The sequence below is a fragment of the Muscardinus avellanarius genome, assembly GCF_963383645.1.
Source record: "Muscardinus avellanarius genome assembly, chromosome: 14".
Classification (NCBI taxonomy): Eukaryota; Metazoa; Chordata; class Mammalia; order Rodentia; family Gliridae; genus Muscardinus; species Muscardinus avellanarius.
This window is the reverse complement of record NC_137800.1, coordinates 33767342-33788490: the sequence shown is the minus strand read 5'-3', so window position 1 is coordinate 33788490 and position 21149 is coordinate 33767342. Positions and strand designations below refer to the sequence as shown.

At 40.1% G+C, this 21149-nt stretch overlaps 1 protein-coding gene across 10 annotated transcripts in view; it reads right to left on the bottom strand.

The window, feature by feature from the left end:
* TENM3 (teneurin transmembrane protein 3) overlaps positions 1-21149 on the bottom strand; it is a gene marked incomplete at both ends in the record, with an annotated part of 500748 nt that overhangs the window by 20866 nt on the left and 458733 nt on the right. For all 10 annotated transcript variants that reach the window (XM_080710678.1, XM_080710680.1, XM_080710681.1 and 7 more), the window contains 2 exons: positions 1382-1617; positions 3143-3318. In XM_080710678.1, coding sequence (XP_080566804.1) covers positions 1382-1617; positions 3143-3318 — 412 coding nt within the window. The remainder of the gene's footprint in view (positions 1-1381; positions 1618-3142; positions 3319-21149) is intronic.

Sequence of the window (21149 nt, the reverse complement as noted above, 5' to 3'; positions counted from 1 at the left end):
TTTTGGTGCAGAAAAAAAAAAGGATATTATCAGTAAGCTCCATATTTTCTTCTTGTTCCTTGATTCTAAGTAATTTTTTTTAAATGGCAACAAAAATAATGTTAGGAAGAACTATCTACATTTATCTGATACACTGGAATTTGTTTGCTAATACAAAGAATGAATCAGGTTTAGTTTAACGCGGCTGAAGGTGGTTTCTTGCAACCTATGTTTCAGTATTTAATCTATGTTGTCTTTACCAAATAGCTATCATAAATCACAGCTTGTATCCTAGATATATTGGACCTATAATGTAAGAGTGAGGATAAAAAAACACTACCCAACAAGTAAATGCAGAGAACATTTTGTAAAGCTCAATTACACAAGCATAATGAGAAATATCACAATTCTCATAAAAAGTAATGTAAGTTGGGGTTTTCCATCAATAGTGAAGAGACAGCAGCTAGGTTCTGAGGTTGGTAGTCTTACTATACGTCCAAGCTGTAGTTTAAAGTTTTGAGAGAGTTTGCCCTTCAGTGGTCAGCCTGTCTCTTTCAGGATACATATTTATGATGGGGAAAACATGCAATATTTAAGTCGATTCTTCCTTATCCCCATTTGCATATTAAGAAGCCATCGCTACTATGTAATTGAAAGAAGCGTAAAATTATTAAGATAACATTAGTAGCTGGGTGTGGTGAGTCATGCCTGTAATCTTAGCACCTGGAAGGCTGAGACAGGAGGATTGCAGGTTTGAAGCCAGCCTCAGCAACTTAGTGAGGCTCTCAGCAATTCAGCTGGACCCGTTTCAAAATAAAAAAATAAAATAAAAATAGGGCTGGGTGTATAGCTCCCAGGTAGAACATCCTGGGGTTCAATCCCTGATACCACCACCAAAAAAGAAAAAAAATAACATTAGTAAAACAATCCATTGATTGACATCTAGGTTAGTTAGGATTGTGCTTTTTGCAATTTCCTATTTATTTTTAATTTTTATTTTTGCAATACTGGGGATGGAACCCAGGGGCATTTTACCTTTGAGTCCTATTTTTTGTTCTTTATTCTGAAACAGGGTCTCACTGAGTTGCAAAGGGGCTCACTAAGTAGTTGAGGATATCTGTGAACCGCTTGTCTCAGCCTCCCAAATGCTGGGATTACAAGTGTGTGCTACCATGCCTGGCATGAAAAAAATATTTTTAATCATTTAAACGTTTCTCAAATAAGCAGCTTTACTATGAGAGACCTTAATGGTGTGATGGCTGGATATACCATGCTCTAAGGAGTGTGCCACCCCCACCCGGAGTGTGGAACTCTTAGTGTAAGCAGGTGAGGGAGACAGGAAGCCCTTCTGCCTAACACAGAGGACTGAGTGGCCTCCTCCAACGGTCCAACAGTTACTTACCCTGAGCTTCCGACCAAAAACATTCACTTTTCCCTGGGCTTGCTCTTTCCGGAACCTCCATTCTACCAAATTCTGACCATTCTCCCCGGGAAGGGTCATGTTTCTTTTGGCCACCGTTGGGTTAGCCGTGCCAGCCAGAACGTGCGGCTCTGTCTGGTAATGCGAATCCAGGCCGCTGGCATAGATGATCCTAAGGGAGCCATCGTAGCCGATCTGGTAGCTGTTTCTTAACTGATCTAAGAAAGGAGAAGCAGACAGTGTAAATCGTCCAATGTGCATTAAACACTTGGCTTGTTGTATATTTAAAAGTGATAGGCATTTCTACAACTTTGACTGAACCCCATTTATTAAAAAGCAAGGAGTGATGTCGCTTTAGAGAGTAACAAAATAGCTTTGATTTCTGGCATTTCATAGCATCAGAGATGCCAGTAAATATTAAAGCAAACTTTAGGGGACCTTAAGTCCTTCTCTAGTAGAGTTCTCTTCTAATTTACCTGATGAAAGGAGACTCGTTCTTTATGGGATGCGCAGTCAATGCAAAGAGCCCAGTGTATGGTCCTTCAGGGGCTGGACTGTCCATCTGCAACGTCTTGGAAGAGTCCTCTCCCCACACCCATCCCTTTCTCTTTTCTTAAAGACCCTTTCAAAGAATCAGTACCTATACCTTGCATACCCAAAAGATAAAGGGAGAGTCTCCCTGAAACTGACTTTTCAAAAAAGGAATCCATCTGATGTTATAAATAAGAAATTCTCCCATATGGTAAGCTACTGCCTTGGTTTAAAATTTTGGAATAGTAGAGGATCATTTTGGGGAGGAAATGAATTTAAGCAATACCAAGTTTAGATGGTTGCTGAGCTTGCCTGATGAAAAAGGTAAAAAAAAAAAAGTCAGAGAAGTGTAATGCTGATTTCTGATTATTCTGAGTGATGATTAGCTTATAAAGGGCTATGGCTGTGGGCTCTCCCACAGCGAGAGTGGATGCATTGTATATGCCTATAATGAAAGGAACTCAGAAAATTTGATTATCACATACTTGGGATTTGGGATACAATTTCTACCACATGGGGATTCAAATCCTATATCATAATGGAGTCAGAAAGTACTGTGCTTCAAACTACCCTGCTGAGATGGCTGGGGAGAGGATGTGCTCTGGAAAACTCAGAAATGGTCCAATGACACATGGGAATAGTTGGCATTAAGTTGTTTTGTTAAATAAGAAAGAAAAAAGACATGACTTTCAGGTTAGCCTATTATTATTATTATTAATTTTAATATGCATATATATGACATGCTTTTGCACTATGAAGAATTATCATGGTGCAATATGCTGTTCTTTTAGGATAATAAGTTAGCTCTTATGGTGCAAAAATTTAAAAAAATGACCATGTTTTCTGAAAAAATGGGAAACAAATGTAAAACTCATACATAAATATTACACCTGAGTGTTAGACTATTTCCTCACTTGTGTCTAGAAGTTTATATTTTTACCTCCCCCTTTTGGGTTCACCTTTGAAATGAGAGCTGCCACATTCTATTTGGGCACTAGTGGAATTTTAAAATTATTAATTAAAATCATGAATCCCAAAGTTAAATACAGCTTAGTGGGAACAGCATAGATATAGGAGAAAAGACGTCAAGGGTGTGTGCACATATGGCTGCATCACACTGAACCTCACTGTGGCGTACAATTGCAATGCACTAATAACATTTATTTTAAAATAATAAAAAAATAACTTCAAGAAGGATGCTGTTGGGTTTACCTTGAACCATGGTGTAGAAAGAGTCGATGGAAGACAAATTTGACGTGATGCTCACATCTTCTTCCCTGCTGGATGACTCGATGTCCACTGTGATAGCTTTGTCCATGTCCCCGTGGAGGTTTGTGACCACGCCAGTAGGAAACGTGACATTTGTCAGACGACCCTCGCTGTCGTAGCTAAAGAGAAGAGGCACCAGCGCGGTGTTTAGTAGGAAACTGCAGGTTCTTCTTACAAGGCGCAGCCGTATTAGCTGCACACATTTGGAAGAATATTTGTCTTTGTGTATGAGCTACGCAGAGTGAGGACTTCAAACATGCTTTGAAGTAATCAAAAGCCTGTTTAACATAGGAGAACCTCACCGGTGAGAGCAAGAGTAAACAGAATAGCTCTCCATCTCAGCACATTATTCTTTGAAGTGTGACCAAAATCCAGCTGCACATCTAATTTGCTGTTTCAAAGGGAGCATGCTTGCTGATACTAAATTCCTTAGTATTCCTCCATATTTTCCACGATGTGGATTTAATTCAGTGTTTTATCAATTTTAAAAGTTTTATCATCTCAATGACAGTGCAAAATGCATAAAAATATGACCTTTTCATATATACATACCTGTATGTATTTGCATATGTAAAATATTAATTTAGTATCTCATGACATCTTTAACAAATTAATAAAATAATATCCTTTTAAGGACTTTTTTCTTCTTGTGGTGCTAGGGATCCAACCCAGGGTCTCTTTAATGTGAGGCATATTCTCTACTACTGAGCTACACCCCCAGCTCTAAAGATGCGTTTGTGTGTATTGAATCCAGGGACATTCTATCTCTGAGTTATGCCCTAGCACATTTATTTATTTATTTATTTATTTATTTATTTATTTATTTATTTTGAAACAAGGTCTTGCTAGATAGTTACTGAGAGCATCACAACCTTGCTAAGGCTGTCTTCAAACCTGTGATTTTCCAGTTTCAGCCTACCAAGTATTGGGATTACAGGTGTGCATCACCATGCTTGGTTCTTATTTCTCAATGATTGACATACTCTGTACTGATATAATAGGACTTAAACAGTGGTGATATCCTATCTTGTTTATACTGTCATTTTTTTTTAGGATGGGTGGATCTGAAAAGATTATTTTTATGTTTGTTGAAATGAGATGAAATACTTCCTGACATCTAATGGTTATTTGATATTTTATTGTGTTATTTTACTTTTTTAGCATACAAACATAAGGACTCTATCATTTATATTATTTAGATGTTAAGATATATTTTTAGCCAGGCATGGTGGTGCACGCTTGCAATCCCAGCATTCAGGAGGCTGAGACTGGAGGTTTGTGGTTCGCAGCCAGCCTCAGTTACTTAGTGAGGCTCTTTACAACTCAGTGAGACCTTGTTTCAAAATAAAGAATAAAAAAAGAGGACTGGGTCTATATCTTGGAGGTAGAATGTCCCTGGGTTCCATCCCCAGTATTGAAAAAAAAAGATATATTTCTAAAGCTGTTGAAAGTATAAATTATATGTATATAAAACACTTGACTAAAGAATTGAATTTTTGCGACTTTTCTATTTGTGGCAGCACCAGGGGGGGGAAAAAAAAAAAAGACCATGTTACCTGAATAGTGAGAAACATGTAAAATTCCACAATGAAAGCTAGATATTTCCTTGGGACAACAATACATTTACGGTTGTATTTCAGAGTGATATCAAATACAGAGTGATACTCTGTATTTCAGACTGCTTCATTCATAAAAGGTTCGAAGTAAAATGAATACTCAAACCATATCAAAATAAGTGCAGAAGAACAATTAGAGAATGGTATTGGAGAAGATCAAGAATTACCAGGGGAAGGAAGACATGGAAGAGAACATAAAATGAGGTGTCAATATGGAGCTACACGAGAGTAAGGGATGTAGAAAAGGATACTTAACAGTTTTGGGGAATAAAGTGGAGAGTTTTAGAGTTAAAAAAAGAAAGAGTAGAGAGTATGAAACATTTGCTTTGAAAAAAATGTGGTTAGTAATTAAGAGAAGACTGCAGGTAATAAAGGAGAAGATTCAGCAAGGGCAAGAGAGAGGAGGGGAGAAAGGGGAAAGACAAGAAACCTGGTGTGTCTGTGCCCAGTGTTTAGCTGATGCCAGTAATTCAGAGGGGACAGTATCAGTGAGATCACGGGGTTAACTGACGGTCTGACAATGCCTTGCTGCAGTGCCGGCAGAGACTGGCACTCAGGAGGGAGAAGGGAGTGGTGGAGAAACAGAAAACACAATGCAACTTTAAGTGCAATCACTGTCTGGACTTCTAAAGGGCAGAGCTGAGGAAACAAAGCAGACGTCCTTCTCCCTACCAACCCAGCTGATGTGCTGAGCAGATGAAGGCGGAAGTGAAAGAATTCCAACATGCTTTACTGCTGTCATAGCTTTTTTTTTTTTTTGCAGAAATTATTGCTCTTGAAGAAACAAGCACAGTAGGTTTGTTTACACAGCAGAGTTCAGAATTACTGACAAAAGCAGGCTAAAGTTCAGTTTTAAAATTTGGTATATTTGCCAGGCGTGGTGGCGCACGCTTGTAATCCCCGCGCTTGGGAGGCTGAGACAGGAGGATCGCACAGGTTCAAAGCCAGCCTCAGATACTTAGTGAGGGTCTCAGCAACTTAGTAAGACCCTGTTTCCAAATAAAATATAAAATAGGTCTGGGAGTATAGCCTGGAGGTAGAAAGCCTCTGGGTTCCACCCCCAGTACCACCAAAAAAAAAATTTTTTTTTTGGTATATTTCTTGCATTGCCTGAAGAATATGTTTTTGGGTTTTTATAAAAATTTAACATCCTTATACATATTCCTATATAAAAGATTATTCTGTAGTTCTTTATCATACCCCCCCCATTTTGTAGATGGAGAAATGAAAATATGATGTGAGTAGATTGCTTGATCAGGGTCTCATTGTGTCTCATGACTGGGCCATCATTGGAAGTGTTATGCACCTGACCCCAGGCCCATTAGCCCTTCTGTAAATCACAGAGGCTGGTTTAAAGTTGAGAACTCCACTTCATATATATGATACCACCTGCCAGCAGCTCGCTGATTCATTCTTGCTGCTGCCACCGACCTGCCCTTTCGCTGGTTTATATTTTCTGGCCCTGTTCAATCTCAAGCAGAAACGTCACCTTTCTCCTGCAGAAAGCATTTCCCCAACCTTTGACTTGGTGCTTTCATTGGCTTAACACTCGTTCCGTTTCCTGCTGGGCAGGCATTTTGTATCATAGGATGCTGAGCACACAGAGATACAGCCCAGGATGCTGAGCATTCAGACTATAACCTATTAGCCTTTGGTTCTTTGGGAAATAAAAATACAAGTAACCTTTGTAGCTAGTACAGTTAGAATGACATAGGGATAAGCTGGCATCCTAGTGGTCCAGCTTAGCAGTTTGGCACTGGAAGTTCTGAATCTGCACCTTCTAAGGAGTGACTGAATCTGAGTGAAGGCAGTAACAGGGCTCAAGTATCTGCACAGAAGACCAGGAAAGCTGTGATGGGGCGATGGCGCTCTGGGTTTCTTCCTCACCAGTCACCTGGTTTCCGAATCACCTTTACTTGTAAGTTAAGGTGTGAGGGTCTTAGGAATACAAATAAGAAGTCTGAATGGGGACAGAAGCGACATATGTGAAAGTTTTACTATTAATCATGAGTGCCCGTGAATGGCTAGAATGCAGAGAAAGGAGGTGCTTCAGCCCCAGAGGAGCTAGGGAAGAGCCTCACTGAGGAAGGGACAAGTGCCAGGCCTAGATGTAGGTGTGGGCTGTAGACTGGCAGGTCAGGCCTGGGCAGGGAAGCAGCCAGGGCCAAGGTGTGCAGCAGCAGAGCTGCCAGGGCTTGGATGCACCAGGTCAGTGAGTAGAGGGGCCAGAGGGTATGGAGTCCTTGGGGAACAGACAGAGGGAGGCCTTGAGCAGGTTTCATCATGGGGGATTATGGAGTGTGCAAGGTTTCAATAAGGCCAAGAGACTGAGCCCAAAGTGGAGATGACAGATCAGATGCTAAGTGGTTCCCAGCCTCTGTCCTTTTATAAACTAGGAAAAGAAACCAGAAACCAACCTAGGATTGAAAAGATAAGAAACTATCATCTGTTATCCTCACCTTCAATAAAGGCTAGTTAATCATACCAAAGGTAAAAAGGATATTTTGGGGTAAGGGATAGTGTGTGTGTGTGTGTGTATGTGTGTTACTGTGGATTGAACTCAGGGTCATTCTACCTCTGAGCTACACCCCCAGACCTATTTTATATTTGATTTAAAAACAGGGTCTCACTAGGTTGATACTCCTAAAAAAAGATTAGCAAGAGAAAAGCAAAACTATCATCTGTTATCCTCACCTTCAATAAAGGCTAGTTAATCATACCAAAGGTAAAAAGGATATTTTGGGGTAAGGGATAGTGTGTGTGTGTGTGTATGTGTGTTACTGTGGATTGAACTCAGGGTCATTCTACCTCTGAGCTACACCCCCAGACCTATTTTATATTTGATTTAAAAACAGGGTCTCACTAGGTTGATACTCCTAAAAAAAGATTAGCAAGAGAAAAGCAAAACCTATTTAATTAAACAGAGTTTTACATGACACAGGCACCTTCCAAATGAAAGCCCAAGGACTCAGGGCAAGCTCACTAAAGAATGGATGGCCTGATGAGCATGTAATTGAGGAAACAGGTATGACCTGATGGTGATAAACTGGGGGGCAGGAGACGCAGCAAGGCATGTTTGTTCAGATTCTTCTTGGCCTCCCACTTAACATTCCTCCTCCAGCCCACCTCACCCCTAAGCATGGGGCTGGACTCTTCTGGAGTAAGGGCTTCGTGTTCTGCTTTCACAGGAGGTAGGTCAGAGAGTCACCTTGCTAAGTGTTATGGTTGGATATGGACTGTCCCCTGAAGAGCTCAGGTATTAATGTTCAGAGTTGCTGCAATTAAGTGAGGAGGATTGTCATCTCGTCAGCGAATGAATCCTTTATAATGGATTTACTAATAAATGGTAACCCAGGCAGGTGGAATGTGCCTGGAGAATAGGGTCCCTGGGTGTGGCCTTAGGGACGGTGCTTTTTCCTTCGGATCCCCTTGGTTGTGTGTATGGAAGCTCTTTTGCTTCTAGCCTCTGTGACGTGAGATCAGAGCCCTTGCTCTCTCTCTCTCTCTCTCTCTCTCTCTCTCTCTCTCTCTCTCTCTCTCTCACTCTCTCCATTTCCTGCCACCATTCCCTGAGATCCACAGACCCTGGTCTCACACACACACTGTACCCAAAATCTCCAAAAGCTGTGAGCAAATAAACCTTCTTTTCTCTAAGTTGTGTGGTCAGTTGTTTTGGACTGCAGTAGTGAGAATATTGACTGGCACATTAGGTTTTATGTGGAGACTAGATCTAGGTGATTTATTTATTTTTTGTGGTACTGGGCAGTGGAACCCAGGGGTTTTCTACCTCCGGGATACACCCCAGCCCTATTTTATAATTTATTTAAAAACAGGGTCTCACTAAGTTGCTGAGAGCCTCACTAAGTAGCTGAGGCTGGCTTCGAACCTGTGCGATCCTCCTGTCTCAGCCTCCCAAGCGCTGGTATTACAAGCATGTGCAATCATGCCTGACTTGGAGACTAGATCTAGTTTCTATAACCCTCCTCAGAGAAGAGAGTTCAAAGTTTTATGACCTACTTCTGAGGAGAAAAGGGCGAAGATAAAAAAAAGGTGGAGGAAAGTCAGAGAGAACTTCTCACTTCTGGGCTTTTGCAATCTCCTTAGTTCTAAGTACTCATCATGCTAAAGACCTGCACTTTGGGGTACTGTGTCATGAGCTCTAACAGAAGCTTTGTGGAAAAAAGTTCTCCTCCTCACCATCATTATTTCACTTCAGTGTGAATCAGTGAAAACTTTTTCACAGATTAGCACCTTCACCAATAGAAATGAAAACAACATTAACACGACTAGAGACTCTAGGTAAGGCGGCGGAAGAAAATAAGCCATCAAATATGACTTGTGGAGACTTCTGGAAATGGCAGGCTCGCCCTTCTTTACTGTAACACAAAAAGAAAAATGATGCACCAATAAATGCCCCACTGTCCTCTGGAATACTGTGACCCTAGGCACTGACAGAGACCTTTCCATCAAACCTACGTGCCTCTGGACATATTCTCTGCTTATGAGCAACTTTGCAGCTCAATTACTGTTTGTTGCTTGGCCTTTGTGGTGATCTAACCCTGCCCAGCTTGTATATTAGAGATGTAGTTTCCTTTTATTAGCTTTTTGAATTTACCATGTAATAGGCTCTAGGGAATTTGAATAGAACATCAACTTGGCATTCTCCATTCTGCTCATCTGGTCTTAGCCTCGTGGCTCCAAATGCATCACACAGCACATTGTTTTCTGCTCCGGATTGACCCCTCTCCACAGAGGTTTCTGGTAGGAAAACATGTTCTCCCTCTGGCTCTTCGTGATCCTCTGCTCTTTCCCTGATGGGATGCTCTTACTTGATGCTTATCTATTTGTGTGTCTTTAATTTTGATTGCATTTTTGCCTAAACTTGCTGTTTTAGTCTTTGTGGAATATTTTTAAATCTCTTTCTAAATTTCCTAAGCAGTAGGATTATCAACAAATGCCCAAGAGATCCGCTGCCTCAGTCATTCTCAGTTGAAAATGTTGTACTCATCCTGCTGTGAAATCTTCTCCCTCCCTCCCCCTCGCAGGCAAGACATTCTCAACTCTTAATTTTTCCATCATAACATCCCTTAATATTTATCTTTTTATCCCCATAGGTGCCCTAGACTTTTACAACTGGTCTACCAGCCTCTCTCCATACAAACTGATACCACATTAATCTTCTGAAATACCACACTTATAATACTTCTCTGCTCAAACATCTTCAATAGATCCTTAACTGAGAGAAAAATTGACCGACTCAGATAGTTACCAACTCTGTCAATAAACTATTGATATTGCAAATTTATTCAAGTGAAAACTATTTGTAGCTCTGGACAACTTTCCTTACAACTTAAAAACAGGATTATTTATTGTCTTCAGTGCTTCCCGGTAAAATGGCTTCTTTAATCAAATATGTGATTTTGTTTGTTTGTTTATTTATTTGTACTAGGGATGAAAAGCAGGGGCATCTACCTTTGAACTATATCCCCAGCCCTATTTTTCTCTTTTATTTTGAAACAGAGTCTCACTAATTTGCAGAGGCTAACCCCAAACCTGCGATCCTCCTATCTCTGCTTTCCAAGTCCTAGGATTATAAACATGCACTACTATGCCTGGCTTAAATGTGTGTTTTTAAAATTATCTTTTACTGGGCATGGTGGCACAAGCCTGCAGTCTCAGTACTTGGAGTCTGAGACGGAAGGATCACAGGTTGGAGACCGACCTCGAGAACTTAGTGAGAATCAGCAACCTGGCAAGATCCCATTTCAAAAACAGGAAAAAAAGATTGCGGGTCTACCTTGGAATTAAAATGCCACTGGGTTAAATTCCCAGTACCACCCCACACATGCACATGGAGAAGAAATTTTCTGCTTTTGAGAAAAAATATGTGTGAATCAGAACAAGATTTTAGAGAAGCACATTAACCAGAGAATAGAAGCAACTGCAACCGGAGAGGTGGTGCTGTTTTAAGGAGTAAAGGAGTGATAGCTTCTTTGTTCTTTCAATGATTGTCCATCTATAGATCAGCCTCACAATTGGGTCTCTCTCAAAGATGAGAGGAACTTATGGATTCACTCACGTAAAGTCCACAGTGCCCTCTCCCAAACCTCTACTCTCTCCACCTGCGGAAAAGTGAATGAGAGCCAGCTAGCTGTGTCTCACCCCCTCACTGTGTTCTCCCGTCAACACTAAGCCTGCTGGCAAGACAGCGGCAACATTGGTCTGGGCCCCTCTGGAGGCCTCCGCGTGGGATAAATGTTCATTTTGGTGATGCTGCTTCCTCATCTTCCCAGGGCCATCCTGGTGTTTCTGCATGCAGTGCCTGGGCTTGCTTTCAGAATTGAATCGTGGTAAGTTATCACAAGAAAGACTTACTTCCCTTTCACTCTCCCCCTTTACAGACAGAGAATCTCTTCCATTTAACAGAGTTCCTTACGTTCAAATTTCCTAGCATGGTTTGACAGCTAACAACAACAAAAAAAAAAAAAAAAAAAAAAAAAAAATCCCCTCAATGCTTTTCCTGTAATGCTAATTTGAAACGACTTTTTATGTCCTTGTGGTAAACTAGAACAAAATTATTAACCCTATCAGAACTAAAAATGTATGCATAAATCGCTCCTGGATCCTCCTTCCTGATGAAGGACCCCTATACAAACAGCAAACACACAACAGGGCCTGACTTAAATCTCCAACCGTGGATTGGTTTGGAATTCTTACAGCAATAATGTGATTTGTAACATTAATATTCAAAGAGTCCACATTTAAATATTCCTTAACAATGATCTCACAGATGAATCATTATTTCTCTGAATTCAGGTACAATGTTGCCAGTAAAAAATACTGAAATATCGAGTCTTGGAGAGAAAATGCAAAATGCTCCCAAAATAAGGGTAAGCAGAGCGATCAACAGGCTCCGGGAGCAAGAACGGGGTTGTCTGATCCTCATCTCACTGCTACCTACATTTTCCCCAAGTGACAGAGAGAGTGCAAAATAAAAGACAAAGGGTATGATTTTCATACGCTTTTTGTCTCAAGTGCTGAGAGGATCTTGATGAGATCCTCTGTGCTTTGCTCCAGGAACCTAGAAAGGGCAGTAGTCTGCAGTCCAGGTGTTGTCCTCACCCCGCCCCAAACATCCCAGTTAACATGAGTTCAGACAAGGTTAAATCTCTCTTACCTCATCTCAGATCTAACCCTTTGGTAATCTGAGCATGGTGACAGATGGTCCCAGAAATGACGTGGTTTTCAAGGATCTAACTGGAGAAGAGTGACTCAGTGCCTTTTTCCTTGCATAGTCATTACCACAGTAGGGAAAGCTAACAAAGTGATGATGTCCAGTTCTGAAATCCACAGCCTGGAGACAAAGCCATCGAAGCCAGGTTCTCCAGAATTAGTTCTCTTAGGGGTTCCAAGGATTCTGGGTTAGCCATCATTAAGAGAAGGATTGTACTGAAATCAGTCTCTCCTCTTCTTCATACTGGGGATTGAACCCTGGGTCAGAACATGTGGGGCAAGCAATCTACTACTGAGCTATGCCTCCAGCCCCCTTTCCTTCTTTCTTTCTTTCTTTCTTTCTTTCTTTCTTTCTTTCTTTCTTTCTTTCTTTCTTTCTCTTTTTCTTTTTTTCCTCCTTCCTTCCTCCCTTCCCCTCCTCCTTCCTTCCTTCCTTCCTTTTCTTTTCTTTTCTTTTCTTTCTTCTTTTGTGGTACTGGGGATGGAACCCTTCAACTTCTGGCTATATCCTCAGATCTATTTTATATTTTATTTTGAAACTGGGTCTCACTAACTTGCTGAGAGCCTAAGTAGCTTGAGGCTGGCTTTGAACCTAGGAGATCCTTCTGTCTCAGCCTCCCAAGTACTGGGATTACAAGCATGCGCCACCATGCCCAGCTTTCCAGCCCCCGTTTCTAAAAGTTGTTTACAGATGCAGAAGGAGGACATGAACCCACCTTAGTTATTTAGATGCCAGGTCCTGAAAAGTAAACTTACTATTAGATAGTTGGTGGCAAGAAAAATTTTTGCTCCATAGAATCTGTGAAATGAAACTGAGTATACTCCTGGGTTCTAGAAACTCATCCTTTTCTTTTGTTCTACTTTTATATTCTAGTACTCAGCCACACAGGAACCCAAACCCAGGGAAAGATTTGCAATGAATCAGGGGAAGTGGGTTTGGGGGCCTAATAATTACTTACAGATTTGTCTCCCTACTGGACTCTGTGTGCATCTTCCAGCACCTAAGGACAGTGCCTGCCACCTAATAAATGCGCCCTGAATGAATGAGTGCCTGAGGGGAAAGGGGGCTGGATATCAGCGAATAAGCAGGAAATACTTGGTGACCAGAGGCTACAGACAAAATGCTCGCCTTACTGAAGCCTGAAAGGCTGGAATAATTGACTGGTTTGCAATCACTTTGACTTTTACAGCACACCACCTAAAATCCCTTTATTTTCCTAAAGATGTCATAACTGCTTTTGGAAAAAGTGTCTCCCGGGTAGCTGGTTTTGCCGAGACTAGTCCCTTCTTGGACTAACCATGCCTGAAGGCATATCTTTGTGTTAAGGAGAATGGGGTATACTTTAAAAAGTATGCTAAAAATTTTAAATCTTCATTAAATTAATACTGTGTAACAGAACTAATCCTTGAATGAATATGTGTAAATATAGAGAAACGAGTGGGTATAACCCTTTTTCTCTAGCTCTACATGATAAACCATCACGGCATAAAATCATGTCAATCTTCTTTTAGGTTTTAAGGGTTTAAGGTTTAGTCATCTTAAATATATTCTGGCTTCTCTAGGAATAGTGTGATGCATTTATATACTCTACTGTCTTGCTCGTCCACGTTATAACATTCCTGCAATCTTTCTTTTATGACAATAATTCTAGCTGATCTAACTTAAAAATATCATCTGTGAGTAAGGTGCTTTCTTCCAGTTTCAGGCTGGGCTTATGTTTACCTATACTAGGACTCCTTCCTTCCTTCCTTCCTTCCTTCCTTCCTTCCTTCCTTCCTTCCTTCCTTCCGAGTTTGAAACGGAATGAGATCTTTCTTCTAGCAGATTCTTGACTTACATTCATTGCATGCTCAAATTAACTGATTAGCTACTTTCTTTAAATAAGTTTTCAGCTCTTGCTTTTCATATGCTATTTTTATTAAAAAGCCCAGAGAGGTGCTTGCTTTGGCAGCACATCTACTAAAAGGCCTAGAGATGGAAAAATATGAATTTATATTAGACTTAACACTCTTAACATACCCCGAAAGACAATAAGACATAGTTTTTAGGCAGAGCTATAAAGTGGTATTTCTTTACATTGATGCTTTCAGATGTTTTGAGGGATCACTTCCAGAACCATGGAGTCACTGAACTTTGAGTTGAACTTGAAATCGAGGCAAACTGTTTTGAAGTGCACCGGTGGGAGGGTTTATGAGCAGTGGTAGTGGTGATGGGTGGCCGGGATCCTAAGGAAGGAGTTAGGGAGACTTCAAGCATGTGGATGGTACTCCCACCCATCTCACCTCCTTCCTCAAATGTCTTCCAAACCTGAGAGAAGGTTCAGAAGGGAAGTGTTCTGTACAAACTAGGTCAGCATCTGTGGTTTCCAGGCTTTGGAAAGGGCCTGGGAATTTAAGCAAGGGCTGTCTCCATGTGGAGCTGTCCTCTCTCAGGGACGCAGAGGCATTAGGGTAGCAGGAGTAAGGACTGCTAGAGTGGCTTTTTTTTTTTATCTTGCTATCCTTAAAAATGAGCTAGAGATGCCATTTTTCTAGAAAATGCCCAATTGTCAACGTTCAGTTCTGTTACTATAAAAAAATCATAGGTTTTTGCCGTGCGTGGTAGCACATGCTTGTAATCCCCACGCTTGGAAGCAGAGACAGGAGGATTGTGCAGGTTTGAAGCCAGCTGTGCTGGCTTAAGAGACCCTGTTTCCAAATAAAAAGGTATAAAAATAGGTCTGGGAGTGTAGCCTGGAGGTAGAAGGGTTTCCAGGAACCCCAGTACCACCAAAAAAAAAAAAAAATCATAGGTTTTCCTGTGCTGGTGGTCAGTGTGCGAATTCCTTGCTTTCTTCTCAATCATATAAAGTGGCCAGTGCATGAAACTTAAGTCTTAGGGTCAATCTTTTGGTCATTTTCTCAGGGAAGCTGCTGACGCACAGACAGAGCATCTGTCTCATTTAGACGATTACATAATTAGTTTAAGGTGGGAATTTGACACTTGGAAGCTGCATTTACTCACTTTGAACCATTACACAGCAATTTAGTACATCTAGAACATTAATTTATAAACTGTGACAAGCCAAAAGAATTAATGCATCCTTACAACTATTGATATGTTCTTAGGACACAGCTGATATAAGAAGAAGATCTGATCACTCTGTTTTTCTTTTTTTCAAGTAATCCAAATAACATATAGTCTCCCCACTTCTTCTCCTTTGAAACCTGGACAGAACTTGCTATTTTTAAAAACAAGACTGCACAAAGGAGTTGGGATAAATCATCTGTTAATAAAAAGCATTGCTTTAATTGTGTTCAGGTTAATGTTTGAAATGTATAGGAGCTGCTTTATCCAATCGCCTACACTTTTTTTTTTTACTGATGCCCCTGAAAATAAACATTCTGCTTAAAAATTTAAAGCAAAATTATTAAACAATTAAACAAAACCACACAAAAAATATTGAAACCAGCTTTAGATTTTTCTCATGATTTTAAGTGATTGGCTGATAAAATCTCTAACAAATTATCCTTAATTGCCTAATGCTTTCTTCCATGAAGAAAAATGACAAGGAAATAAAGACAGGGGCTGAGCATCATTTTAAGCTACATATTTAAAAAAAATGAGCGCTACGTTCTCATGGAGTTTTTTTTTTTTTTTGAAGGAACAATGACTTGCGGGTTCTGAGTTTCAGTTTTTAGGGTTGGATACCAGGTGCCTCTAAAAGGAGAGGCCATCCTCTCAGTTGCGTGGCAATGGAAGCTCCCTCTGCAGCTCTGCTAATCCCAGAAGCTGTTCCAGAGATGCATATTTAAAGGGAACCCAGCATGGCATGTATGTCCCTATTTAAGCATGATTCAATGTTAACAAGAATGTACACATCTTTTCTAATTTGGAGTAATCATCAGTGAATCTTCCTACTTATCTGTGTGCTGAATATGCAAGTGTCCTAGGGATAGCAAAGTTATGTTTACCCTGCCCCTGTTTCTTTCTCTGAGGTCCCTTCTCCCAGACGCTCCCAGGGTGTCAGAATAGATGCTATTGGGAGTTGTGACTTTGCCATCGGCACAGAGTTACGTTCATTATAAAGTAATGGTTCAGAAGCTCGTTCCGAAATTGCAAAGCTTGAATGTGGGACAATAAAACAGCCAAATGAGAAGCTAGAGACCCATATATACCTACGCAAACGGGTCGAAGCTGAAACTCATTTATTTGCTCTGTGAATCTGAATATAGCTCACAAAAGATCAGAGTCAACTCCACAAACACAGAGCTCCAAATATTCAAAGTCGCAAAACAGAAAAATTGCCACTAACCTGCCAGTGTGCATGCACGGATCAGCCAGAATTCACGTGTTGTCTTCTTTAACCAGACAGAAGAGCCTCTAGATATGCCCAAATGCTTTGTATTTTATGTGGGTAAGCAAGCAGAGTACTGTGAAATGCCTTTTACTAGTAAATAATTTATTCTACTGCCCAATTCAATACACTGGATTTGCTTTTTCTGTGCATTCAAGTGTAAGAACTGTGCTTTCATTTTGGGTGAGAACTTTTTAAATAATAAATTTTTAGCAGGTGATATCTTTTGGTTTTCTCTGGAATTACTTTAGCTAAGGAATTATAATGCGTAGAAATTGTTCTAAGTGTTTGAAGAGCAGCATGGAATGGTCTCTGATATTAATACATGTAATTAGGCTTATGATAGTGTCGTCATGCAAAGGGACCCCATTAGCCGGTTAGACCTCCTTTCTACTGTCCAGCAAGTGAATGGAAGCAAAGGTCAGAGACAGTCAGTAATAAATATTCAGCTCATGAGGCATATTAGTCTAACTCCGTGATTTCAAAACTGAGTTACAAATCATCTGATACCTACTGTATTCTTCCTCTTATATCATCCAAAATTATTAACCACTCCTTTAATGAATAATAATCATTATGAATAACACTGAAGGAAACTGTTGCCAATTCTAGTTTATGAAATGAGGGCCTCAGTTTTAAGCAATCATCTATGTACCCTGAAGTCACCTGCCTATTTGATCATTGATAAGAACCTTGAGTTGGGAATCAGGTTTTTTTTTTCCCCCCCAGAATCCTCTCTGGTACTTGGTACAAGTGTTTACTCCTAAAGATCAATCTTTCAGAATAAGTGCTGCCAACATGAGGTCTTTTTTGTTTTTCTTTAATTATGTGAACAGCAAGATCAACTAAGGGAGTTTTTATTAAAAAAAGAGAGAAAATAGGCCATATTCAGTAAGAATATTAAAAGGTCAATAATAAAAATGAGAAGTGTTAATATTTTCAGCATTAAACCCTGGTCTAGGGTCTGAATTATCTCAGAAAGCAAGAGAGCATTTATACAGCATCCTTTCAATAGACGGTTAGCAAGAGCAGAGGTCTATCGGCCTCTTCTCCGTATATAACTATTCACCTGTCTACATCTTTGGTTTATTTCTCTGGTATTTCATTCAACAAATAGCTACTGGGAGAGTTCTGTGTGCAGTGCAAAATTCCAAGAGTTGTGGCAGCCCCAGAGATAATGAAATTGTTTGCATTTTATAAAATACTTTCACATTTCATTTACCACTCACACCAGTAGTGTGACATGCTAATGGTACAGCATAGTTTGTACTAAACAGAAAAATAAAGCGATAAAATGGAAAGATGGAAGGTAAGGAATTTGAGCTCGTCCTCTTAAAATTTCTTTGGCAGGGACTATGGCAACTGTATTTTTTTTTTTTTTATCAGTGGGCAAATTCATTAATTCCAGGTCTTCTTCCATCTGTCACTGTCCTATACAAGCTTTAATCTCAAAGCTCTTTTGCTACTAGGCTAGCTAGGAAGCTCACATACAAATGGGAATTTGGACTGAAAAGTTTAATTTCTCTGTGTAAGGTATTTATGCAGAAAGATGATTACAGAGCAGGTAGCAGCTCCAGGGGCTGGTAAAAAGCATAGAAAACAGGTGTCTTTCAGTCAGGAACCATGATTCTAACCCCCCACCTCCCACAATCTCCTTGTGATTTTGGTAAAACTCTAGCCATTATAAAAATCTCTCTTCTTTATGAACTTACCAAGTGTTCTGTAATTCTAAGTTAGACACACAGTACTACAAAACTATGGAGACATTACGGATACATACTAATATTCTGGGAGTCTGCCAGCTCACCGAGAACTACAAAAACAAAGCCAGTCTGCCAGAGAGTCAGAGGTCCTGCTGCCTCTGCTAGGCTGTCTGCACATCAGCTACTTGTCCAAGTCATGACACAGGAAACAGAAACTCTCTGGTCAAGAGTCCAATGAGCAGAGATGGAGGCTAAGCTTGCTCATTGACATCCTCACATGTCAAAAAATATACTTTTTTTTTTTTTGGTGCTGGGGATTGAAACCAGAGGCATTCTATCTCTGAGCTACATCCTCAGCCCTAGTTTTTATTTGTTTTGAAACAGGGTCTTACTAGTTGCTGAGGTTATCCTGGAACCTGTGATTCTCCTGTCTCAGCCTCCCATGTACTGGGACTACAGCATGTACCACCATACCCAGCTTTCAAATGTATTAAGATGTTGCCCAGTGAGAACTAAAGTAGGATTCTGCAGGACCTGCCTGACAAGGACACCTCTTTTCATTTTGTATTCAGACTTTTAAATATGTTTTAAAGTTTCTGCCCCTTAGAAGAAGCGGGCCCTTGCTTTTTCAGAACCATACTGTAAGACTGTATGAGGAAAATAAAAAAGGATCATCTATCATTCTGACATGACAATTTGAATTCCTTAGGTTAAGTGCTCTATTTTCATGCCCTTTAATGAAAGAAATGCATGTTTCTTAGAAATGTTAATATTATATCTTTGCTGTAGAATGCTAGAGAAAAATTAACAAAACATTGCTTTCAAAAAACAGTATTTCTAGCCAGGCATGGCGGCACATGCTTATAATTCCAATACTTTGGAGGCTGAGACATGAGGGTGGCAGATTTGTGGCCATTCTCAGCAATTTTGCCAGGCCTTAAGTAATTGAGACTGTTTCAAAATAAAAATAAAGCTGGGCGTGGTGGCGCATGCTTGTAATCCCCGCTCTTGGGAGGCAGAGACAGGAAGATCGTGCAGGTTCGAAGCCAGCCGCACTGGCTTAAGAGACCCTGTTTCCGAATTTAAAAATATATAAAAATAGGTCTGGGAGTGTAGCCCAGAGGTAGAAGGAGCCCCAGTACCACCAAAATAAAAATAAAATAAAACTAGGTTTGTAGTTTAGAGGTAGAATGCTCCTGGGTTGAATCCCCTGTACCCAAACAAAAGTGAAACAAATAATATGTTAGTTTTATTAGAAAGGTTTCTATTGTTATTATTATTATTATTTTGTGGTACTGGGGATTGAATCCAGGGCCATTCTACCTCTGACCTACACTCCCAGCCCTGTTTTACTTTCAAAACAGGGTCTCAGTAAGTTGTGAGGGCCTTGCTAAGTTGCTGAGGCTGGCTGCAAACCTGTGATTCTCCTGTCTCAACCTCCCAAGTACTGGGATTACGAGCATGCGCCACCATGCCCAGCTAAAAACTTCACTCTCTAAAACAATGCTTTTCCGTTATATTCACAAGATTGACTTGCCAACCCACCCCCACATTAGTCATCTGATTCCTGACTCTGCTTGAAATTCTCAGAGGATTTTTTTTCTGATAGAGAAATATATCTTAAAAGTAAAGTAAAAATCCAGATATGCCTAAACTATCCCAGATCCCCTCCATCATTTAATTTTCTTAGCTTGTAGATCCTAAGTAAACTATTGAGTCTGCTGCAAAAAGTTCATGAATCAGTCATAACCCACATGATGAATTTCTGTGTAGGATCAAATCCTGGAACAAATAAGGACACGTTCAAAAATGGCCCACAGCGCAGGCCTTGAGTCCTGGACTGTACTAAAAACTTATTTCTCTATTTTTCCTCCCCACTTTCAACTAAAGTCAAACTCGACCCATGCCACCATCATGTCCTGAAGATCTTATAATCAGAGCGGCTCTCCTGCCCGGTCTCAGGGACGGGAGCACTTTTCTGTGCTCCATTTCGCCTCTTTGGCAACATAGCCTGCTATCACTTTGAAAGAGGTGCAAAGGAAGTGCTTTCCATTAACTTCCAATTTATTCGTTTCCTATTGCGATCCTAAAATGAGCAAAAGGAATGTTAAGAACAGAATTTTAATGTAATTCAATTGAAAAGGTTTGTTCCTCTGACAAAATCATGCTGCTGGGGAACATTCATTTTATTAAAAGGGAATCTGTCAAAAAAGAAAAGCAATTCGAGCTACAGGAGAATTCAACTTTATGTGTAAGATACATTCCAGAGAAGCTGCGTGGAAAATATTTGTATGTTGAATCACTTTTCCTACTGACTTTTATTATAATCTTAGAGGTATGCTCTTAGAGAAAATACTTTTGCTTTGGCATATCATTGTGAAAATCACACCGAGGAACTCAATATTCATTCCAAGGACTATTTTGCATTTGTCAACATGCCATCTCTGTACATCTAATTTCCCTCATGGCTTATGCAGTGCTAGTCAAGTGAACAAGCAATCGAAAATGATTTTACACATGTGCTCATTGCATAGTACATATACCATAAAATGTATACGGGCTAATTTTTAGTTTGCTCTCACTGACCTCACCAAATATGTCTATTCAGATAGCATATTGCTAAGGCCGCCGTTCCATATAGCTAGTAGAATACCCAGACTGAACAGACCTCAGACCTTTTCATATGCTTTTAGAGGTGACCAACATTCTAGTTTTAGTTGCGAGGCTCTTCTAAGTGCAGTTGAGCTTCTCTACTAACTGATTTAAAAAAGTTAAGCCCTCTATTTGATAAGAATAGCATTTGTAGTACTGATGAAATCATCAAAGTTCAGTGTAAATATTTTTAAAGTGTTCCCTCAATGGAAGCTCCCGATAAAGTCAGCTTTATCAAGTGGGAAAATCCAAACCCAAAGGGTTTATTGTCTAAACCCAAAGTTGGGGTTTGTTTCTTAAAAGGTTTGCTGCTAATGCACTAAGTCTGTCTGAAGCAAAATGTTAATTTCTAAGAAGAGGTAAATTTATCATAGGACTAAATGAAATTTTTAGGCCTTCTTACTTGGAT